Source organism: Rhopalosiphum maidis, chromosome 1, assembly GCF_003676215.2.
Source record: "Rhopalosiphum maidis isolate BTI-1 chromosome 1, ASM367621v3, whole genome shotgun sequence".
NCBI classification, from domain to species: domain Eukaryota; kingdom Metazoa; phylum Arthropoda; class Insecta; order Hemiptera; family Aphididae; genus Rhopalosiphum; species Rhopalosiphum maidis.
Window position 1 is genome coordinate 38,157,149 of NC_040877.1, and position 25,143 is coordinate 38,182,291.

Below are 25,143 nucleotides of genomic sequence, written 5' to 3' on the forward strand. Positions count from 1 at the left end.
TTCAAAGGGGATGTCCAGACGCCTAAAACACCTCCCTTGGTTGCGCCACTATGTTAATTTAATTATTATTTATTTTATTTATATATTTAATGATGTAGCATTTTATAATACAGAAATTTTGACTTTATGGAGTATTGGAGTGAATAATCTACCATATTATGTTTAATGTGAATTTTGAATTAATTAAAATTATATTTATTCAAAGTTCATTGTTCATCATTTGTTTTTATATTTTACTACCTAAGTAAAAAGTTTTGGGTGGGCGGGGGATTTTTCAATTTCCCCCTCCCATTTAGCTTTTTTTTTTCGATCCCCCCTTCAGAAATCATGTCTACGCCACTGATACTAAGTATTACCACAGACCACAGGTACCTAAAATCACGTTTATGTCCATCATGGACTTTTAGAATACTGCTTCAAAACGTGAGTGACGTTACACAACGACGAGGGAGTGCTAATAAAAAAATGTAGGTAATTTTTCACTTTACTGCTGTATTGCAAATGAGAACATATCATCCTCCTAGACTTACCGAGCCACTCCTGGCTTAATGATACGGGTTTCCCTGTTCATCATCAACTGTTCTTCGAAAGAAATCTAATATAGGCACTAATCATTGGGTTAATAGTTTATTACGTATTAATAGTAATTATTAATTAATATTTACTAATTGACGATATGCGTCGTGGTGAGACGAGATAATAAAATAATTATGTTTAGGTATGAACACTATGAACACGATTGAAGATAATTATCGTGGGTATGAAATTCCAGTATTGGCGCCCAGTCGATGAAGGCAGAGTAATGTATTATTTAAATATTTTTCACGGACCAGACAACATTTTACTTTCAAAATTGTTGTCACACTGATTTTTGTCATGGTGATAAACGTTATACCACAGATAATTATCTATACATCTGTGGTTATATTATTTCTTTTTTTTTAATAGGCAATAGGAGATTCCCATCACGAATTCATAATATTATTATTTATTATATTTTCTGTTGCTGTGGTTATTTTTTTAATATTTGTTTATACATATTTTGTTTTCAATTGAATGTTGTTTGTGATTTATCCAAACCTCTGACTTAATTATTATTGTCGATTATATCTATGTTAATAAATTAAAACATTTTGATTGTGAATTTTTCAAACTAATTTAGGTATTGTTTCACTTTTGATTTTTTATTTCCGTTCATGTGTTTACAATTGGTTATAGTAATTTAATATAACATATTTTGTTATAGTAATTGGTCAAATAGGTGAGTAGGTACTATGTATTTAGTTATTAATTTTAATAAAAAATAAACTGCTTATAATTTGTTTAAACCTATCAGAATATTATGAATATTATAATAAAATTGTTTTTTTTTTTAGAATGTCGTCAAATATGAATAAAAGTTCTCAAACTACCAAGTTAAGAAGTAATGAAATGTCAAAATATCATTCCCAATATCGACCAAACTATGATTCTGGCTTGCAGAACGATTCTGTAGTGCCTGGTTGCTTACCGATTTCAAATGTAAGTACACAAAATACAAATTAGTATTTATTTACAGGAAAAAAAATAAATAAAAGATTAAGATTTGTGTAACTATTGCATAATTTAATGTTTTACTGATTTCAAAATAATAATCTTATTTTTTATGATTGATTAAATAGTCAAAAGTAATTTCTGAACCGCATTAGAAATAAATGTGGAGGTAGAGGAATGGCCATTCAACAACTATCTGAATCTATTATGTCTTCAAAAAGCATAATAAAGAATACAAATTTGGTTTGTTTTTTTATATTTATAATCTTTTTTTATATATTATTAATTAGTGATTCTAATTATTTCTCTTATATTATTCTTACGTATTCCTTTATAGGACTTCTCAAATTCAAACATAGAACGTCATTTCAAAAATCTTAAAGAAGAAAATTTAAAAAGTAAGTTATTAACATGACTTAATTACATATTTTGTATTAGGTTTTTTTTATTGCACTTATTATACCTAATAATAATATTAATTTTGTTTTCAGTAAGTATTAAATTTTACTATAAATGATATATTTTTTAATTTGAAACATAGTATAGATTACATATTAAAATTTTTATAAGTAATTTAAGATATTATAATTTCTTATTAATTTTTTTCAGAACTTAAGGAAGAAAATGAAAAGATTTGGGGAAAATTTATACATTCAAATAAGAATACATAACATTTAATTGGTAAAATAAGTTTTTTAATTGCATAATATATTGATTTATAAACTTACACAAAAACCTAGATAATCTAAAAAATTCAGATCAATAGGTGGTCTATATTAGTGATTTGTCTGGATTATTCAACATGTTCAAGTTTATTCGATTTTAAATCCACAAATTTTATTTATTTGTTTTGATAAGTAAAATCTGGCAAATTACAAAAAAAGTAGTAGACGAGTATACCGTTTTGGTGTACATTAGGTGTGTATCATTGAGTGGGTCACTATTTTGGGTGTGTTAAATTTAGATTCATTGTATACAAAAATGTATACTAAATACTTAAATTTAAAATAATATAATACAAAAAAGTCACTTTTTAGTTAGTTTATATTAAAGTAGAAATTTTAAATTTAACATATTTATGCCAGTTAACTTTAAATTTATTTGATGAATAGTTTTATTGAACCGTTAAATATTTTTACAGACGTGTTTGGGTTGCATAAACCGTTCAATAAAAATATATTGGTATTATAAATATGATACCAAAATTTGTGTAGAATTTTAAGCTTATCACAGAAATAGTACTATGTTAAGTTCTATGGTGACGATGTATTACTGATACGTACACATGATAATTGTAGGTTTATCGAATGATTAAAATTTAAAGAGCCGAAATTGGCCCATTAGTTTAGTGAGCTGGTTACCTATACTTTAACGGCCCAATAAAATTATTAAACGTTTAAAGATTGTTTAACTGATAAATAAAATTTTAATTATTCGTTAGCGCGCTAACGGCTTGTTAAACGTTTAACAGGCGTTCATGCAACCCGGCATTAGTATTTAATTAATTACAAAGATATAAGTAATTATACAATTAATAATATAGTTATGAATTGTATAATTTAATAGTTGTTTACAGCATCAAAGATATAAAATATAGATAAGTAATAGATATAGTAATATTTAGATATAAAATATGACGAAAGAAATCAGCCACGAATCTTAAATCTTAATAATAATGGGGATTATGTACAAATGTGTTTACACAAAATGATAGTCCTAATATATGATGTGTTATTTATGTTGTCTCTTTTATTAATTCATCAATTTACATATTATTAATCAATAAAAAAAAAAACAAATTTCATGTGTTATTATTATTTATACAATAATTGCTAATTTTATTTAAAAATCACGTGCTTATTAAAAAAAGTTAAAAGATTTAATACCCATAAAAAATATTGAAAAATATAAATTTTAGCATCATAGTTATTTTCTAATGTTTAAAGTTTAAATATAATAATATACATAATATACAAATAATTTGAGATCGAATAAAATAATAGTATAATACTGTAACATTATCTAATTTAATCCTTTTTCATTTTACAGGCATTTGTTTTATATTTGAAAGTATAGACCATAGTTGACGATTTGCAGTGACCTATCAAAGGACAATAAAAAATTTATTAATTAACAGTCATTATACATGCAAGATATATATTTATATTTATTTACATGTGTAATGTGTATATATTTATTTATAATTTATTGTAAATATGTGATGTTTAGAATTTGTATATGTAATTAAAATAATATTTTCATAAAAGTGTACTTAATATTTTGATCAAGATTATATATATATATATAGTATATAATATATTTGTTGTTACTAATGAAAGAAATATAATGATTGTCTAAGTGCTATCTGAAAACATCAAATTAATTAAAATTATGTTATGTTATGATTTTGTTTTATAATAAATCTTGTATGACTTATTTTTTTAGTTTTTTAAAAATTTAGTTTTAAACTTGCTATTTAAATAAAAAATTACTTAGTTATTCAATAAATGTTCAGAATCATTAATCAATGATTATATTTATAAATAGTTTATTTTTTAATATTACATTTAAATATTTAATTAAAGCTAACATATTCTTTCATATTATTTTATGATTTATTATTGAATTTAAATTTATTGTTTTAACTTATAATTTATAATATATTGTATAAATATAGTATTAAGATCAGCATAATCAGATTAGAGCAGAGGTTCCCAAACTTTTTTGCCCCGTAGACCACTTGCCAACTTTTTCCATTTTCGTAGATCCCTAAAATTAAATTTTTAAAAATTTATCTAGATGTTTTTCATAGACTAAAGTGCTTACACAGAACTCCCAATTTTAATTTTCATTGACATAGACCCCTTACAGGCCAGAATCGACCCCAGGAGGTCGATATAGACCACTTTGGAACCTATGGATTAGAGTCTAATACCGACCACTGTATTTTTTTCATTGTCTATATTTTGTATGGTTTTTTTTTTATTACATATCTATTACTTATTTCAGTGTACCCCAACCTGAGGAGTGTAAACATTGCTGAGGAGGTGCAAGCAGTCATTACGAAGTAAAATTTTATTTATTAAATTATTTTTATTTTATAATGTAGGGAAAAAAATGAAAAAAAAGGTGATCAATTTTTTCAATCTATAGGAGGGTGGTGCGAATTTTTTGAAAACCAACAAAGTAAGCATAGAATAAAAGAAGTTGGAAACTACTGACTTATTTAATTACATAAATTATAATTTATTGACTTAGTACTAAATAATTATTTTTAATTATAAAAAACTATTTTAATAATTAAATACTAATGAGTTAGGTATGTTATAATTGGTTTTACATGAACAATATTATGGTGATTTATCTTAAACATTATAGCTAAATCAATTAATAAGTGATGTTACATACATCATTGATGTATGTCTATCAATCTATTAATGTTTAATTTATCAATACAGTTAATAGTATATGGTCACATATGTACATAAAATTAATCAGGTGCATTATGTTTTACTTTAAAACAATTGCAAATGGGGTGTTAATACCTTGGCTAAATACCTGTTGGCCATGGAATGGTTGAAATAAATTAGGAGGTATCTATATAAGATATGTTATTATTATAATGAACAAAGAAATAAACTAAATCAAAACTTAAATTTTTCTATAATTAATATAAATATTTTATGAAAAAAATATATATAAATATTAAAATATATTCTATGATAGTATTTTATTTTTTTAGTGATACTTAGCACTTACTTGAGTAGTTGAGTTACTTATCTATACTCTATAGCAAAATACTAATATTGGTCGGTGGATTCATTAATTCAACCAGTGGCGTATTTGAGGGGGGATAATAGGGACATTTGCTCCCCCCCAGGACCGGGACTTGTTTTTTTTATATTTTGCAGAAGCTGTAATTATAAGCTAAATTCTATTATTATGAGTATTATGACTAGGACATACTTGTCTATCCTGCGTTGATAATTTCATTATTTTGTTATTTTTTGCTTTTTAACTTAGTTTAAAAACTTGGATGTGGCTGAGTATGGGACAAGATCGCTTAGTTGGATTGGCTTTACTAAATATTCATAGACACTTAGCTATGACTATAATTTAAACTTGGGAAATAAATAAGGTGCTTTTTATTGCGTTGAATTTATTTTGGATTATAACTGTTCAAGTTTGAACCAGTGTCTAAAACTCTAACTAAATAAAATAAAATAAACTATTGTATTCAAATTTCCTTATATTTTAACAGCTGAGAGATTTTCGTATTTTGCTTCCCCTGAAAATTATCTCAAGTACGCTACTGAGTTCAATACTATCAGATAGTATCAAATGTTCAAAAAGTCTTGTGAAAATAATATATAGGTAATGTTAAGTTTAAACAAATTTTAAGTTATGGTTTAGGTACCTATTAAAAAAAAAATGTAATTTATATTGTTTGCTAAAAACAATTTATTATTCATAAGGTCTAAACTATATCATATACCTGATCAAATAGAATTCAGGAGTCTCCAAACTTTTAACTTTAGAGTTATAAAAATTAAAAATTTTCGCAGTTCACATTAATTATATTATAATCAGTAATTATATTTACAATTTTATAAAAAGTAAAAATGCAATAAATATAATATATAAATTCAAATGTTTAATGGTTGGTTATTATGCATCACCGTTATTTAGAGTATATTAAATTTAGTGTGGTGTATTTTCCTCGTTAAAATTATTTAGTTTTGTATACCTATATTAAATTTACTATAAGATATAAATTATAATATGTATTATACCTAGTGTGTATTTGTGTATTACACTTTATAAAAAAAATAAACAACATAATAATATGAATAGGTAATTGATTTTTAGATTATTCACTGCAGTTAACGGTCAGAGATGTCCCATGGACTGTAGCTAGTTCTTAGTTTAGAGACTCCTTTAATAGATCATGACAAATGAGAGTAGAATACATAATTAAATCATTTAAAGAAAAATCGTTATTTTAGATTTGATTATAGGTACATTTCTTCAATATTTGAGTATGAAACACTTATAAAAAATATTCCTAAGTATTTTCATTTTATTTTAAATTAATTATTGAAAAAACAATCCATGAGGTCTTTGTGTTAAATTTTGAAGCTTTTTGATATGATTTTATAAATCAAATACAGTCAGTACTCAGTAGTCAATTTAAGAACCTAGTTACCAGGGGCGCAATTTCAATAAAAAACTGAGGGTGTTGAAGTTCCTCTATCTCTTATTTTATTATGTTATCTTGAGGTTATGGATACCTGTTACTAATAAAATCTAAATTAACATGAAACAATTTTCTAGTGCTAATTTCAAACACCCAAGCCACCCTCAAATTGCGCCTATGCTAGTTACCTACTTAAGCTAATGTAAATTCAAGTTACAACTCTATTAAAATACAGAAAAATCTTAAAGACTAAGTGTTTGATGAAATAAGAACGGCCTAAGATCACACCAAAGTATCGTTTACCGCACTACTTAAAAAAAAAAAAAAATAGATTATGAGTATCTACTTCATTCTTGGCAATAGATTTAAAGTAGTCAACAATGTTAGAGATCTAGGGGTGATATTCCAACAAAACCTGATACTTGAATATTGTTCAATATTATGGATCCCGTTAGGTTTAACTGAATCACTAGAGCGTAAAAATGATACGTGATGAACTGAACATTTTTTTGAGGTAAAGAAAAATATACCAAGGACCCATCCATCATTATAGGTGTAAAAAATTGGGGGGAGGGAGGAGTGGCTACCATAAATTGATATAATTAATGCATATTGCATAATAAATTAATAACATAACTATAATACAACTAATAATATTTGAGATCAATATTGACGACCTATATTGAGTATCATTACATTTATAATTAGGGGACCCACTGACCCCAGGTAGTTAAATTTATAAATAATAAATACATCATACATCTTTTATAATTTTTATTAATATATGTAATAATTTTTATAATATGTATTATAATTTTAATTTTTTTAACAGAATTTTTAAATTTATTCAATAATAAGTAAGTAATATGTAATATATTATATGTATTAAAAATTAAAGCAAAATATGTAGTAAAATAAAATTCATAAATATGTTATTAAATTTTTTTTTTCCCACTTCGCCTGTTAGATTCATTCGGTTATAAGACTCACTTTGTGTTGGTCCCAAAGTAAGTCTTATAAGCGGCGTCCACTGTACTTTATACTATTTAAATTTTGGTTTATTAAAATAAAGGAGTGAATATGATGATTATAAACTCTCGAGGTCGTGATATTAACATAGTTACTATGGGTACGAATAAATATAGTAAATACTTACAGTCTATACTCATACAACTTATAGGAGTTAAGTATCTTGTTCTGTGTTATAAGATAAAATAAAATGCAAGAATAATAAAAAAAAAACTAAATTAATAAAATATATTCAGTATTTTATGCGTGTTAAAAAAATAATTATACAACAATATGTTTAGCTAATTAAAATGAACGAATGTGTCGTATACGAACCCGCGTTTGTTATAGAATACATTCATTTAGTAATGATATATAAAATATTAAAATGTTCATACTCCAAGTGCCTAAAAAATAATTACTAATAATGCACTAATGAGGAAAACGATACTAATATTATTATAATGGTTCTTGATTTTATTGCGGGTATTTTCTATTTAGTTGTGTGCCGTAATAAAATTACACTGTTCTTCCGTCTGAGTGTTAATCAAGCCACGAAGAAGTGCTCGAGTCAACGGGAAAGAATAACAGCCGCATGTTGACCTGTAATCGTCTGAGTGCATGTAAAATAGTTGGACGCCTCCGATTTCATTGTTCCGTAAAAATATACCCTATAATATACCACAAATAACATAGAAAATAGATTGTTAAAATGTCAATATTACATATACAAACAAGGCGTTGACATGAGTTTATTTTTTTTTACTATTTCATAGGGCTACCTAGGTATTTGTTTTTATATTATAATATCGGAATTTTAAAATACAAAATTAAAAAAATTACATAGGTACCTATTGTTATACGAGTTAGTGAATTGTTACTTATTCAGTTTTGAAATGGACACGCTTAGCCACTATAAGTACAATATAATACAATTTTCCCATTAATTATATCTGCTATGTAAAGTATAACAAATTTAAAAAGTGAGGAATTTGCTTCTGCACTGTAGTAAGTATATGATTTCAAGCTTACTATGTCAGTACTCATACATCTCAATTCGATTTAAGTTTTAGCTATTTATTGTTTATATACTATGTATCAAAAATAGAAAATAGCTACAAAGTGATGATCTTAATGAAGATCAATACACGATAAACACGGAAAAACAGAATTGCAAAGAAAGTGAACAACAGAAAATCATAGTGTTGACTATATGTTGCTTTCAAAACATCGTCATTTTAATCTCAAAAGCCAAAAATGTGGTTCAAACAAGTGAAGTCAAGAATTGTACGCCGAATACTGGCAGGTTAGAGAGCGTGTTATGGAAACATCTTAACGTCAGTAATATCATGGAAGAACCGCCTCCTGGCAATAAAATTAAAAATTAAAAAAACTTATCGATTGAGCACAAAATGAAATAAATTTCAGGTGATCATAACTAACCGAAGGCTTAATAAAAAGTTCGCGGCTTCAACGACTACCATTTAAAACTAAATCTATACAACTACGAGTAAGGATTTTTTAAGAGTTTAGTACCAATGATGGCTTATAAAATATTCAAATTAAACCATTAATTTACTATTTTAGCAATCTCAAATAAAGTTAGTGTGCCTACATGGCTATAGCTAAATGTATACATTTAACAATTTACAAAAAAAAGATTCTTAAGAATAAATAGCGGAATGTAGTAAAATGATTTATGTGAAAAAGCTGAAATAACGTTTGTCTGATTTATCAGTCAGAGGTTACATTCAATTTGTACGTCTAAATATAGAGAAGAGGACGAACGTTGCAATTAACTGACCAACTTTAATCAAATTAAAAATTAAGGTAGAGCAGGCCACCAAGAAATTTTTGGTCACGTCCACCATATTTAGTTAAAAAACTAAATGGTGAATGGCAATCATGTGAATATTACCGAGAATTAAATAATAAAATACCATAGCAGATAGCTTATTATATTAGTGTATAATGTGTTTACTTGATCAGCATATAAACTAAAACAATCTTTGTGATGATACCTTTAACCGAAGTTTTTCAGGGTATGCAGCACACCATTCGTTCCAAGTGTTCTTTGGTGTTGAACATAACTGTTAAACACACGTACATTTTATTATTATCATTTCATAACTTAAAAAATTACTTTATATTGTAAACATTCAGCTTTATGTCTATATGCCGTTATTGATTGTTTATATTATATTGCAGTTTTTTTTATTATAATATTATATGTAAAGAAACCGTGTTAAAAAATTATAATCTATGTTCATAAAGAAATAATTTAAAAGAGAACTCGATGCGTAAAAATAAAATAAATTATAGTCGAATCAGTGGTTAAGATAGATATTTTCTTATTAAAGGACAGAAAAGCACTCTCAAAATCACCTTTTAGTCTCTGTAGTTTTAAGGTTTGAAAAAAATATATTTTTTGTCATAATAGAGTACGTTATACAATAGTTAAAAATACTGTTTGATAAGATATTTGTATGCTTGATAAATGAGTAATAATTATAGATACTTGAAGTTGTTTATTTATTTATTACATAGGTATTTTATTTTGATATGATATTATTATTTTGATATTTATTGTTTAAATTTCAATATGAAGAATAGGGGAAAATAGAAAACTGTATATATTATTAAGATTACTGATTACTATTGCATAATAGGTGTCGAATGTACCTCATAATTGAAGAGTAAGCCACTGTATTACTATAATGTATTAAATATTATTAATTCAAATGATAAATTGTTGCATGTGTAAAACGATTCTGAGTGAAGATGTTCTGTCAGCCTATATTAATAAGAGACTTATAATATAATATAATATGATATAAGACTTAGTGTCTAAGTAGGTATATTTAATAATATATTTATATTGATTATTGCTATTAGAGTAATTTATTTTACTAATATTAGGTACCTTATAGGGTTGGTTGTATTAATTTGTCCTGAATAAATTTTATATAAAAATCTCACAGTGTGTAAAAAATATAATAAAATACGTTAAATATTTTAACTGTTTTAAGGTCCCAGGAATAATTTGTTTTAAATTTAAAAATAAAATAACTTATTTTTTATTTTGTCCAAGTTTGAATTATATATGCCTGTATATATATACGTTATATGTTTATATTATGTATTAAAAAATGATGCTTACATATTTTTTAGATTTTAGGTTTCAGTAAAATCTATTTATGAGTGACTATGGCTTAAAATGTCAATACTTGGTTATACAAATGTTTATGATATCAAGGAATTTTGTTAAAATTTGAACTTTAGATGCTTATTAATTAAAATTGTGCTTATGGATCTTTAATATTTTAAATATTTTAAATATGTAAAATATGTAATATATTTTATATTTAATATTTTTAATAACTATAATGATAACTTATGAGCACCTTGCTTTAAATTTTTTGACCCAGTTAATTTTTTTTTTTATTATATTATAGAAAAATAGTTAAAAATTTCTAAATAGCTCAAATGAGTCAAAATTATAACACTTATGGAAATTGATAATAAATAATTTGGTGAAAATTTTTACAGTTATCCATTTATTTAGTTACATCAAAAAAAAAAAAAAAATTGGGGAATACTTAAAATTTCCGAATCAATTAAAGAAAATAAAGTAAATCCATATTATTGCAAAATCAATTCATTCATCACTTAGCTTAGTATCTAAATGTTTTTATTATAAAAAATATAAATCTACTCAAAACTTGTGTCAAAAAACTTACCTCTTCATATGTAAATGGTTCTAATTTATTAACTTTATTTGGAAATAATTGTATGCCAACTACTACTTTTGACATTTCAATATTGGTATCCGTTAATGTATTATATGCATTCATCTAACAATACACAAAATATATAATATAATATTTACATTATTTTATAGTAAATTAATAAAATTGGTTTACAATTTGAATAATATATGTACCCATATTATATAATTGATAATTCCATTTTGTAATTTATATTTCTATAAGTTTTGATTTCTAAATTAAATAATCTAATATTTACGTGTATTATAAATAGTTTATTTTATTTAGAACTATATTTAACATTTAAAATGATTTAAGTGGATATAGAATGGTTCTAAATAACTATGTTTTAAGTTATTTAATTGAAGATTAAGGAGTTTATAAAATAATATTATTTAAATGTAAAAGTTTATCTAAAATTTTTATTAAAAATAAATCCGTCAGTTATAATCAGGGCTAAGATTTATATGCAAAAGCATGTTTTTTTTGTGACTTCTGATTATTGATTTTGTCAGTAATGTCCACGAATCAACTTATGATGAGAGGTGTTTTTATTTTGCATGTTTTTGCATATTTTGGATAAAATTAATATTATTGCATATTTTGATTATAAGAATGCGAAAAATGCATGTTGTATAGTATATTTTGTAATTAATATTTAAAATTTAATATTATTATTTCGTATTTAATTCTAGCCCTGCTGATTAAAGTATAAAGCTTGGTTTTTTTGTCAAACATACATTTTTCAAACATAAAATTCAAAGTATTTCCACTATTGAATGTAAATTATAAATTTTATTTCTAAATTATTTTATTTTATTTTATTTCTCAATCATATTATATTAAAATAAACAGCCAATCACTGATGTATTTCAATAAATAAATATTTTTTTTGTAACTATATTTTTGTGTTTATCTTATAAAAATTTAAACGCATATTTTTGCATATTTTGATAAATAAAATGCATATTTTACAATGTCTTATTGCATACAAATCCTAGTTTTGGTTATAATCATTAAAAAATAAATTATAAATGTAAAATGTTTATAATAAATCAATAAAATGAAAATAATAAATTATGTATGTTTTTTCATGAATAATCATAAAAAAATGTTTTGAAATAATACATAATGTAGGCAATTGTATATAACAAAAAGCGAACTTACCAAGCTCACGTCTCCTTCTAATGGAGAAGTGCCTGTATCTTTGTATTCTGGTGAACATGTTACCATGGAAATTGTTTCGTATGTATACCAAGTGACTAGTTTATTTAATTCAGCGAATGAAGTAAAACCTAAATTATAAATAAAGTTTAAATTATAATTTCCAGTTTAAATAAAACCTAATAAATTATGTTTAAGTACCTGCCTAATAATATCAAATTTAAATTAATTAAATGCTTAAACTGTAGCACCTATTCATTAATTTAAATACTATACATATTATAAAGATAATATTACGAATAAGATCATATTTAAAATTATTTTAAGTACCTATAATAAATGTAAAAGTAAACATATTTAATACAAAAATACGGGGAACTCACTATGCTGTATTGTGAATTTAGACTGTTTAGAACAAGGATCGTCAACCTTTTCAAACACGTGGGTTACATTCGAAATTTTAAGTCCCTGCTGATCCACGTCCAGGAGAATTTAGGTATTTCTTTCGAAAGAGATTTGTTTGATGTAAAAGAAAAAAAAGTCTAAGTTTCAAAGAATAACTATTTGAGAATATTCCACATTATCCGATTTTTTATCACGCGATCAACTGATAATGGTAAAATTAATTTTTATAACGATCGACCTAATTCCTACTATTTTTAGAAAAAACGATCAGTCGATCGCGATTGACTGGTTGGCGACCCCTAGTTTAGAATGCACTCTTAACATATTGAGTTACCGTTTTTTGAGTACAGTGTGATCATTTCTTAGTATTCACCATAAGTGAGTTTAGTTAATTTTATAATAATATTAAGTTTAAAATCATATAATTATAGTCATAAACTGAGTTACAATTGAATTTAAATATTATTATTCCTTTAAAATTAAAAAAAATATAGAATACGTTCAATACTTTTATTTATTTTCTGGGAATATATCAGCTTTTAATAAATATAGTACCAAACATATTTTATATTTTAAGTCAGTATGTTATTTACTTGATGTGATCCACTGACTGTTCAAATGAATGGTTATGCCAATTTTTAAATCATAATTATGATTATGTTTTGCAGTATTTAGTAGTTTTTCAAAGAATTTTAATAGATTATTCATCGTGTGTGTATCCACTGAATTGTCTGGATCTTTCCCCTGTAATTATTCACAGGTTTAAAAGTTTTTTTAATTTGACGATTAGTACATATTATTAATGTTACGAGTATATATAAAAACCAATACATAAACAGGGTGATTCTTTTATTATTGAACACTTATTATTTCATTAAGTATTGATGTTTTTATCAATGTTTTCGGTTTTTATAATACTTTACGTTTCTGAAGTCCAGTAAGTCACATAGGTAATAAATAATAATAATAGGTTCATACATATTATTTTTATATGAGTGTTTAATGATAAAAGAATCACTCTGTATAGTATACACAAAGTATTTTTTTTTTTTTTATAGTTAAGTGTTTTCTATTAATTTTTAATACATTTGGAATGTTTCTGAATTTTTGATCTCTGTAATAAACATAATACATATTATTGTTTATTTTATTAATATATTTATTATTATACAAATAATACTATGAAACGTTTTCTTTTAGATATGATTTTTCTAACTTTTTAAGTAGGTCGCTAAAAGAAAAAAAATATAGTAAATGGGAAAAAAACAATACAGTTTCTATAAATAACAGAGTGAAAATATCACTCTTATTATTTAATATTTTATCAAAAACTGAAATTAAAAAAAAAAATGATTTTAAACCAATTTGTTTAAACTGCATGCTTTTTCCAGTGATCAAAATCTAAAATATGTATTATTAAAGACTATGTTTTTTTTTATTCTACTAATTTAGTTGTATTAGTATTACTTTTCAATATAATATTCAAAAAGTACTTTTTTAATGTATGAATAAAATACACACATATATAAAATATATAAATATATATTATGATTTACGATTTTCGTTCAGCTTCATTTTCATACGATTAAATGTTTTTGTTTACTTTTATCCATGATTATGTTCTGTCGTTAAGGTTAAGGAAATGCATAAATATTATGGATTATAATATACAGTATTTTGATTGGTGATTATTATCCAGTTGGTATTTTAGAGAGATAGGTAGTTACTAATTAATAATTAATATTTTTACTTTTCCAAAATGTTCCTTTTAAGAGGATGCTATAGCTATATCAAGCCCGCTGTGTCGTCTCTGTCTGATTATGTACAATATAGTAAATTTGCTTTCAGCAGACCCGAGTTTGTGTTGTTAACTTTAATATTTGAGAAAATTGTCTAACAATCATAAAATTTAAATTTAAGAACATTATCTGTTATCACTCGATGGTTTTTCACGATTGATAACAGATAATGTTTTTGAATCGAAGTTTGATAATACATCAAATTTTGTATTCAGAATACGTAATCGAATAATTTACCGGCCCTATGTATGATATTGGCTTTAATCATATTATTGTAAATTGGAATACTGATATTCAGAATTTTTTTGTGGGAAATGGATCAAATTGAATAAATTTTTATAATAAATTGATAAGTTATACTTTAAAAACCGAGAAATTAATTACAATGGTATTGTTATATTATTTAAATTTAATTAGTTATTTTAGATTGACTGATTTTAGTAAAATGTTATACTTGATCTTATTTCATTCTATTTGATACGTATCCTAAACTTCAAAGTCTTTGATTGTTTTTCATTTCATGAGTTTTTAAACATTTTTAACATACATGTAAACATTACAGTGAAGCGTGAACTATTCAGAAGTCAGAATCTATTTCGAAAGCGTTGGTTTACTGGGTATTGTAGATATTTTAATCTATAATAGTTATAATACCTAACTATCTATCGCCGAGATAAAAAAAATAAAATGACGGTTCTTTAACAACCGATATCTGTATTCCGTCTATAGCTTTTTTTATCAGTACAATTCATTAATAAATAGAAAATAAGAAAAAAATAGAAATTTTATATTTATGTATCAATCCTTGTACGTATAAGACCTACTTAAAAAAATGTAGATGTCAATATTTGACATTCGAAAGTATGATTTTTTTAAATTTGAATTAGGATTAAAAATTCATTTAAAATAATTTTGAGATCAATTAAATAGTTTAAGCAATATATTTTAGGGATTTATAAAAAATAAAATTACAATTCATACCGCTATTGGTTGTAAATTTGAAAATTGTATTCCATCGATTTTATAAGTTTTGACCGTATGCATTATATTTGTAATTAAGTGTTTGATGTTAGATTTTTTTAACGCATGTTTCCAATCTTTATAGCTTGAATATTTCATGATGACGATAAGAAGACTTTCTTGTTTATGTGGTTCTATTTTATTCAGGTGACCTGTATGGAAAAAAAATTAATATCCATTGATTAATAAGTTTTTTAGAAATTAATTAATTTTATTAATTTATATCCAATATAGGTATTATAATATACTTTTCATGTTACTGCTTAAGTGTACTTGATTTTGTTTTAAGATAATTGGAGTGCCAACAACAATTGCATGACAAAAGTGTCCAACAAAACGTTTTTTTACTTTGTTGTACATTTTTAACAAGTCTCCCAAAAATGTACAATATATGCGTGCATTTCCTTCTGAATGTGTGAATTCTCTAAATGTCGCTAGAAATTAGAATATAAAATACAATTTTAACATTAAATAGATTATTAATTATATTGTTTTGTTTAAATTACATCCTTTTGGCTTATGAATAAATATTTATTATCTACCTTTAGCTATATTTAAAAATAATGTATAATAATAAAATATTATTACCGAACCGCTGGGACAAGAGACTTGCAATTTTGTACAGAGGTTCTTTAAGTAATGTAAGGGCGCACTAAGAAAAGATTTTTTTCAAAATTCAACCTCTAAGAGGGTAAAAAGGAGGTTTTTTATATGGTCAAAGACATATGTATTTTTTAATAGTTTAATAATTGTTTGTTATTTCTTCTAAGCGGTTGATAGGATACTTAAAATATACCTAATTACTTTAGATATGTTTTTTTTTTATGAGAATAATATGTTTTACCTTTGTGGAGTCATACAAATACATGCAACTATTGGATAGGGTCGACTGAAATTTTTAATTAAATTAATAAATATATATGATAGTACATTATAAATAACGCCGCTGCCGTCTGACGTATTTCACTTTCATTGCATCATGTGACTGTTAAACACGTATTTATTCTTATATACTTGTAATAATATAAGAATTTGTCTCTATAACATTATCAAGAAGTTTGGACACCCCTGGACTCAAAAGTAATCTATTTTTTTTTTTTTTTTTAGTTATCTATTTAGTAATTTATTTATCAACGCCAAACCGAACCCCTGGGTCTAGAGACTTGAAATTTTGTAAAGAGGTTCCTTAAGCAATGTAGGGGCGCACTAAGAAAGGATTTTTCAAAATTCAGCCTCTAAACGGGTAAAAGGGTTTTTTTTATATAGCTTTAGATTGATAAATGTATTTTTTTAATTGTTTAATAACTTTTTTTCTACGCGGTTACTAGGATACTACAAATATGTATTTTTTTTGATATTTTTAGTGTTCTAGTAACCGCTTAGAAGAAATGACAAGTAATTATTAAACAATTAAAAAATACATGAATACATATATTTTTGGCCATATAAAAAACCTCCCTTTAACTCTCTTAGAGGTCCAATTTTGAAAAATTATTTTTTAGTGCGCCCCTGCATTGATTAAGAAACCCCTGTACGAAATTTCAAGTCTCTAGACCCAGCGGTTCGGTCTGGGCGTGTGAGAATCTTAAATGTATATAGATATAGAGGAATTTTAAGGATTTTTTTTATAGAATTATAAGGAAATTCAAAGATTTTTAAGGAATTCTATGGATTTTTAAGGATTTTTAAAGCTTTTTTATGAATATAAAGACGAATTTAGACCAAGATTTTAATTGATTTATGGCTCTTACACCCTGATTTTGAAAAATGTATGGGATTTTGATGTATTAATATCATGAATTTCAAGAAATTTTGCGATAATTTAGTATTTAGACCATAATTTTCGAGAAATATTGGATATTATACTTTGATTTTCAAAATTTTATGGGATTTTGAGGTATTTAGACTATGATTTTCTACGATTTTTGGGATTTTTAAGTACGATCTATCAGTAGACCACGATTTTTAGTGTAAAGCTCACATCGATCTAACGGTTTTAAAGTGTATTCGAATTTTACTTGTTTTGAAACAGCAGTTGTTGTTAACAAATGTAACCAAAACAAGCATTTTTGTTATTTAATAAACTACAATATCCGCCTTAGGTTGTTTTCAAGATGAATAACGTACTGATTTTTTTTTGAAGAATAGCACATAGGATTTTTTTTGTTTACTTAAGTACTAGTTACTACTTCGTTGCTACCGTTAAAATGTATGGACAATTGTAAAACATTTTAAAAAATCCACCAAATAATTCAGTTGTAAACAAGTAGATATGCTCAGAATTGGCGTGATTTAAAATGCATTGTATTTCGATATAACAATAGACTCAACTATTACCATCTTGTACTGAGATAAACAAAACAAAACAAGTAGCCATACAATGTATTCTATACTATTGATAAAAGCACATAAATAAGATTTTTTTCCCAAAGATTTTACTAATATGAATGCTTTTAATATTATAAGATATTAACTTTACCTATCTAATGTAATATGTGTATATTACTTAATGTAAATTATAAATATAAATGTTTCTAATTTTATAAGTTTACAGCATTATTATAATTTATAATATTAGTTTTCAATGGTCTATTAACTTCTGTAATGATTTATTATATTTATTAACTAATAATTATTTATATTTTTCGAGGGAATTTTTTTCTAGATTATCAGAAGTCAAGTGATAATAATAAATACTAGTTACGAAAAATGTTACTGTAGATTGGAAATTAAAGTCAAATGATATTTTAATACAATACTTTAAATCAGTTTATTTTTAAATATAATTTTAGAGAAATTTATAAGGTCAAAAGGTTGGGCAAGTGGGTATCGCTCTGCTGTAAAGTAGAGATGGAGAGTAGGTCACTATAATGGATGTGTTAAATTTGAATGCAATGGCAAGTATCATTGTATAAGAAAAACGATTCTGAGATGATTTGTCAGTCTAGGATAATTAGTAGGATATATTATATTATTTATATAGTTATTTTAAGAAAATATAATGGAGAGCTTTGTATTAGATTTTTTGACCTTCGGTATAAATCACAAGAATTTTTATGAATTTTCAACTTAAAAATTCGTTGAAAATTTTTGTGATTTTGACATTATTTGTAAACATTTGAACTTTAAATGCTTATATAAACAAAAATTGTGACTAACGAGTTTTTATTTTTTTTTTTACTACGATAAGTTTAACTTATAACAAACCTTGTATTTAATTTTAAAGATTTTTTGGAAAGCCAAATTTTAGATTCTGAACGGAGTTATGAATGTATTGATTTTACAATGACGTGTGTTTTTATTTTTTTATTTTTTTTTTATTTTGTGTCTGTCATCACGTTTTGGAGTAGTAATAATACTTCGATTTTTGACTTCAGCCCCTCTTTGAATAGGAAATTCATCTAGTTGGTACTTAACAGAAAAATTTCCAGTAATTTCCAAAAGCGTCGGGAAAAACCCTGAAAAAATAACGGAAAAACGGGAATTTTTACGCATAACCACTTTTCATTTTCGACAAAATCGATTTTTTGATTTTGCTGTAACTCAAAAACGGATCATTGTAAATATTTGAAATTTTCACCAAATGTTTATATTATGGTTATCTATTTACGATTATATTTTCAAACCTTTTTTAAGCTACTTATAGACAATTGAAATTTTCGACTTTTCTAAGTTTTTTTTCTTAAAATGTCGATAAAAAAATTTGGCTATCCAAAAATCTGTAAAATTTAATACAAGGTTTATTATAAGTTGTACTTATTGTAGTAAAAAAAAATCAAAAATCGTTAGTCACAATCTTTGTTTATAAGCATTTAAAATTCAAATGTTTACAAAATATATCAAAATCACGAAAATTTGCCAAGAATTTTGAAGTTAAATATTCATAAAATTTTTGTGATTTATACTTAAGGTTCAAAAATTCAATACTAGGTTATCCATAAGTTTTACTTAAAGTAACTGTAAAAAAAAATTCCATTGTCAATATAGAAAATATTTTATGAGCGTATGAAATTAAAATAACGATATATTACAATTTAAATATAGGTAATAATATAATATATCCAACTAATTATTATTGACTGACAAATCATCCCCGTTTAGAATCGTTTTTCGTATACAATGATACCCGTCATTGCATTCAATGTAACACATCCATTATAGTGACCAGTGACCTACTCTTCATCTCTACTATACAGCAGAGCGATACCCACTTGCCCACTTTTTTTTTATTGGAATTTCAAGAAAAAAATTAAAAATATCAAAAATTTCAATTGTCTACAAATAGCTTAAAATAGTCAAAATAATTTGAAAATGTAATCGTAAATAAATAACACTAATATAAACATTTGGTAAAAATGTCAAATATTTACAATAATTTGTTTTTGAGTTACAGCAAAATAAAAAAAATGTATTTTGTCAAAATCTGGTTATGCGTGAAAATTCCTGTTTTTCCGTTATTTTTTAGACTTTTTCCTGACGCTTTTTAAAACTACTGGAAACCTTGACCCCCTCCAAGTACCAACTAGATTCAATTTAATTTTCAAAGAGAGGCTGAAGTTAAAAATCAAAGCACTATTACTACTCCAAAACGTGATGACAGACATAAAAATAAAAATAAAAACACACATCATTGTAAAATCAATACATTCATCACTCCGTTCAGAATCTAAAATATAATATAGTTAGGTAATGAATATATCTTAATTAGTGCTTGATAAATTGAGCTTTTATACAAAATGTTTTTGAACGCGATGATTTATCAAAGAAGTCTTTTAAAATTTAAAACCAACCTACTTTTGTATCTTACTTTTTTTCTTTTCTTTTCTTATTGCTTCGCTGGTTGCATTATCCTTTTTTTTAATTTTTACGATTTCAACATTCTCCAGTGAAGATACTGTTAAGTCTTTTTGATCAACTTCCGTAATTGTATTTTTTGTTGTATCTTCTTTAATATTTTCGATGGGATTTTTCTCAGGATCGGATGATTTGGATGTTTGTTCTATCGTTGACTCTATATTATCACTTCCAGTGACTTTGGATTCAGCTGATTTTAAATTAGTTTCTTCTTTTTGTAAATTTTTTTCTGTTTTTTCCTTATCTAGTTCAGCTTCTCTTTCAGTACTTAAGCCGAGTAGAATTTTAGTTGGATCGTTTTCTTTATCAAGTTCTTGTTGCTGATCTTTAATATTCTCAGGATCGGATGATTTGGATGTTTGTTCTATCGTTGACTCTATATTATCACTTCCAGTGACTTTGGATTCAGCTGATTTTAAATTAGTTTCTTCTTTTTGTAAATTTTTTTCTGTTTTTTCCTTATCTAGTTCAGCTTCTCTTTCAGTGCTTAAGCCGAGTAGAATTTTAGTTGGATCGTTTTCTTTATCAAGTTCTTGTTGCTGATCTTTAATATTATCTGATTCACGTATATCTTTTTCTTCATGGTCAAAATAATTAAATTGATTTCCATTATTATCAATTTCAATTAATTTAGTTTCATCATCTTCAGTTTTTTTTTGTTTTTGTTTCTTACTTTTCTTCTTCGAATTCGACTTCTTCTTCTTCTTTTTTTTTTTTTTTGGTTTTGGTTTTGGTTTTTCAATATTTTTATCGTCTGCTTCTTCTAGGTCAGTGTCTTCAGCGATTTCTAGTTCAGAATCTAAACCGAGTGACATTTTAGTTGGATCGTTTTCTATTTCTTCTTCTAGTTGTTGATCTTCAACAGCATCTGCTCTACTTGATTCTATTTGAGAAGGTTTTTTTCCATTCGAATTCATCCTATTAAAAACGTTTTTTATAAGATCATTTTTTATTAATCTGTTATTTCCTGTTGGGTTATTAACATTTGATGTAATAAGATTGCGGTCGCCTTGAATATCTTCATCTGGGTTATTATTTTCATCATCGATCTGACTTGGATTGGCCGTGTTGTCATTAATTTGGTAGCTAATAACCGTAGTAATAATTAGTAATACATAAAATAAATGTACTAGGGACTTAGACAACTTAAAAGTTTTCAGTATCATCAACATATTTTTAATTATAAGCGTTAATTGTTTTGAACATCTGTTTAATATAAAAATGGGTGATAAATATTTTATTTAACAGTAAATTATCATAATTTTTTGACGTTTAGTTTACTTTATAATACACAAGCTGTGTTAATATGCTAAAACGTGTTTTCTTTTGATTTATTAGAATTTATTTATCATGGTTCATTTCATTAAAACAATGTATCTATCCATTCTAGGTTAACATATAATAGCGAATTCAATAATAAAATACATATTATATTTACATGACACATGCATTAAATGATATTCATTGTAAACGAATAATATTTCATAGCTAAATTGTAACATATTTATTATTTTAAACTAGCATATCTGAATATATTATTTAATATACAATATATTTATAGATATCAAATCATCCATGCATAGAGCTTCAAAAATACTTCGACCAATTTTGCACTAATGAATTAAAAAAAAAAAAAAAAACGATAATCATTATTTGATTGATAAAATAAAATGAAATTTAAGCCTTTAGTGTTATAAATATTGTTTTTAAAATATTATTGTAATTTTTAAGTCATATGATATATGTCCCATTATATATGAAGTGTTAATTCCTTTATTAATATAAATTTAGATTGCAATAATAATATAGTATCATAAATATACACGTAATACGTCATAATATATAATAACTCAAAACATTGAACCAACATTAATAGCGGAAACAATATTAGATAAACTTTTAATCAAATTAATTTTGAAAATACAAATATTACATTAAAATACAATTCTGTCATGAAATTTAAGCCACTAATAATTTTTTTTACTATTTCAAAACTTATGATAATAGAAGATCATTACTAAGCGTTTCTTGTTTTCTTCTCATAGTCGTAGAATTGATTTTTTAAGCTGAATCTTCCTATGTATATTTCAAAATATAGAAAAAAATAATGTTTTTGTAAAAGTATCTGTTAAAATCAAAAAAAAATTCTTTGATATATTTTTTTAAGGTTCTCCGGCATTGTTGTTATTTTTGTTTGAGAAATAAGTAAAGTATATTATAACCATTTTAAAGGTCTATTTATTTGTAGATATTATACTCATTCAAAACTTTTAAACCATTCATGAATAGGTAAAGTCAAGATATATTATATATAATACATTTTTATTTTTTATTATAAGCATTGTTCTAAATTTACATATGTATTATTAATTATTATTATGTATTTTACTGGAACAATTGAGTAAACAATTTTAAATTAAATTATTTTTGAAATTCATAGACAATACCCATACGTTACCTATCTATATGTCTATTGATTTATATGTGCCGTTTATTTTCATTTTGATAGTATTTATAAATGCTTCATTTGCCTACTTTTGTCTTCTTCTGTATAATAGATATCCATTTTTATCCGTCCTCATTTCATCGAGCAGTATTCAATGTGCCCGACAGTTTTCCATTTTAATTGCAAGAATAATTTGAATTATATTGCTCACTGACATGGTTAATATGATATCCTGTTTTTTGTTATTTTATCGATAAATATTAGATTTATCTCTAGATTCGATAGTTTATTAGCCATTTACATACATATATTATTTTTTTATATCCATATTCATTGCTGGTTGTTGGTATTTATTCATGTTTTTTCGATCGTCCTTTACATAATGTCTATTATATTTTTTAATATTTAATATATACACATCGATAGTTATTTTTTTGTCGTTTACAATTCCATCTATCCGGCTAACACCGATACGAGTTAATAATATATTTTTCGTTGTGTTTTGTCAAATATTAGTTCAATATGTCTTATTAATAATTGAAAAATAAATTTCTCTTAGAAATATAAATACAAGAATAATCTACTTCACCGGCAATTATATAAAAAAACATAATATTCAGATTTACTTAAGTAGTTGAAAAACGAATTGAAGGGGGGTCGCAACCACTAAAAATAAAACCGTACCAAGACGATATTACCGTACCGATAACCAAGACGGGTCACAAGCACATTATCATATCGGTCACTGATTGACAATAATACTACATATTATATAATATTATGTCACGTTTAAACTTTAAGCACATTCATATACTAATAATAATATGCACGACGGACGTATCTAATACGACACAATTGCAAGGCGACCTGTCCGGAAAAAGTGCATATACATGGCCGTATTGACAACGAAACTGATTTGTCACCGATAAAAAACCCGGTTTACGCACAAACGATCGGTATAATATCGGTGATGGAAAAGCAATACGAACACTAAAACGAATGGTGCATCGTCGGGCGGCTATGTATTTTACGCACCAAAACGATACATGGTTTTGACTTCCGAGTGTACCAATCTACACTCATCACTTAATCAACACTAACCGATTTATATTAATCTATATAATGAACTAATATACACATATATATGTATATATTCAACAGACAACGATTGTAACATATACCTGTTACATTTTACACAAGTACCTATATATTATGTATATTAATTTAATAATTTAATATTATAATTTCTTATGTTATATTATAAAATAATATATGATTTATAACTCACCGGTCCATAAGGATTTGTAGTAACTTAACCTGTATAAGTTACATTCGAACACTTCCAACGAATATTTGATTTATTTATTCTTAAAACGGTATAATCATAACCATATACAAATTTACTTAAATAATTAATAATAAATATGATTCCATGATAATATAATATAATATTATACAAATTATTATTTAAAAATCTGTTTTAGGAGTGTCTTTCACAATTGACATACTTTCATCACTTGTGAATTTGAATTAAGATATTATATTGTAAATGCATTTATATTAGGTAGGTATTATTATTGATTTATTGTTATAGGCTTATATATCACCGTAAAATCAATATTATTCTCTAGTAAGATCACGTTTGTCAATATTTCATTTAAAAAAAAAATGTTTCAACATTTTTCTTCAAACGATCACGTTTTAGGATGTCTATTCTAATACTGACTTCTATGTAAAATATTGTGCTTATATACTTCCAATATCAATACGCTGCTATAAAATCAACTTATATGGGATTTTGTGTTACTTTTAAGAGACTTTGATTGAATTTAAATATTTTAAATTAACACCAAAAAAAAAAATTCAAAATTTCAAATGGTTATAAATTATGTTTAAACAAGCTTAAGATTAATCTAAATTGATATACCAAAATATGTATATCTATTTAAA

General features: G+C 24.9%; 1 protein-coding gene and 1 pseudogene across 4 annotated transcripts; one reads left to right on the forward strand and one right to left on the reverse strand.

Annotated features, from left to right (window-relative positions):
- The first annotated feature begins 718 nt into the window (after positions 1–718).
- On the forward strand, positions 719–3,763 carry LOC113549189 (annotated as a pseudogene).
- Positions 3,764–7,692: 3,929 nt separating this feature from the next.
- On the reverse strand, positions 7,693–24,187 carry LOC113560796 (uncharacterized protein PF13_0277-like). Of its 4 annotated transcripts, none has more exons than XM_026966869.1 (10): positions 23,499–24,187; positions 23,283–23,425; positions 20,701–21,833; positions 16,142–16,327; positions 15,855–16,045; positions 13,668–13,818; positions 12,673–12,800; positions 11,479–11,592; positions 9,760–9,828; positions 7,693–8,409 (listed from the first exon to the last, which is right to left on the reverse strand). In XM_026966869.1, the coding sequence occupies exons 2-10, from the start codon at positions 23,327–23,329 to the stop codon at positions 8,236–8,238; spliced, it is 2,193 nt and encodes a 730-aa protein (XP_026822670.1). In that variant the 5' UTR covers positions 23,330–23,425; positions 23,499–24,187; the 3' UTR covers positions 7,693–8,235. The 4 variants fall into 4 exon arrangements, with proteins under 4 accessions (XP_026822670.1, XP_026822671.1, XP_026822672.1 ...); XM_026966870.1 differs by having other exon boundaries at positions 20,701–21,665; positions 21,731–21,833; positions 23,283–24,187; XM_026966871.1 differs by lacking the exon at positions 23,499–24,187 and having other exon boundaries at positions 20,701–21,665; positions 21,731–21,833; positions 23,206–23,331.
- Between the last annotated feature and the right edge of the window lie 956 nt (positions 24,188–25,143).

What these genes read in the sequence shown, in the direction of transcription:
- LOC113560796 (XM_026966869.1), bottom strand. Translation starts at nt 23,329, where the DNA reads ATGAGGACGGATAAAAATGGATATCTATTATACAGAAGAAGACAAAA. An exon ending in AAGAAAAGAAAAGAAAAAAA is followed by an intron (nt 16,328 to 20,700) that starts GTAAGATACAAA and finishes TCTAATTTCTAG; the next exon opens with CGACATTTAGAGAATTCACA. An exon ending in TAGAAGGAGACGTGAGCTTG is followed by an intron (nt 11,593 to 12,672) that starts GTAAGTTCGCTT and finishes GTGTATTGTTAG; the next exon opens with ATGAATGCATATAATACATT.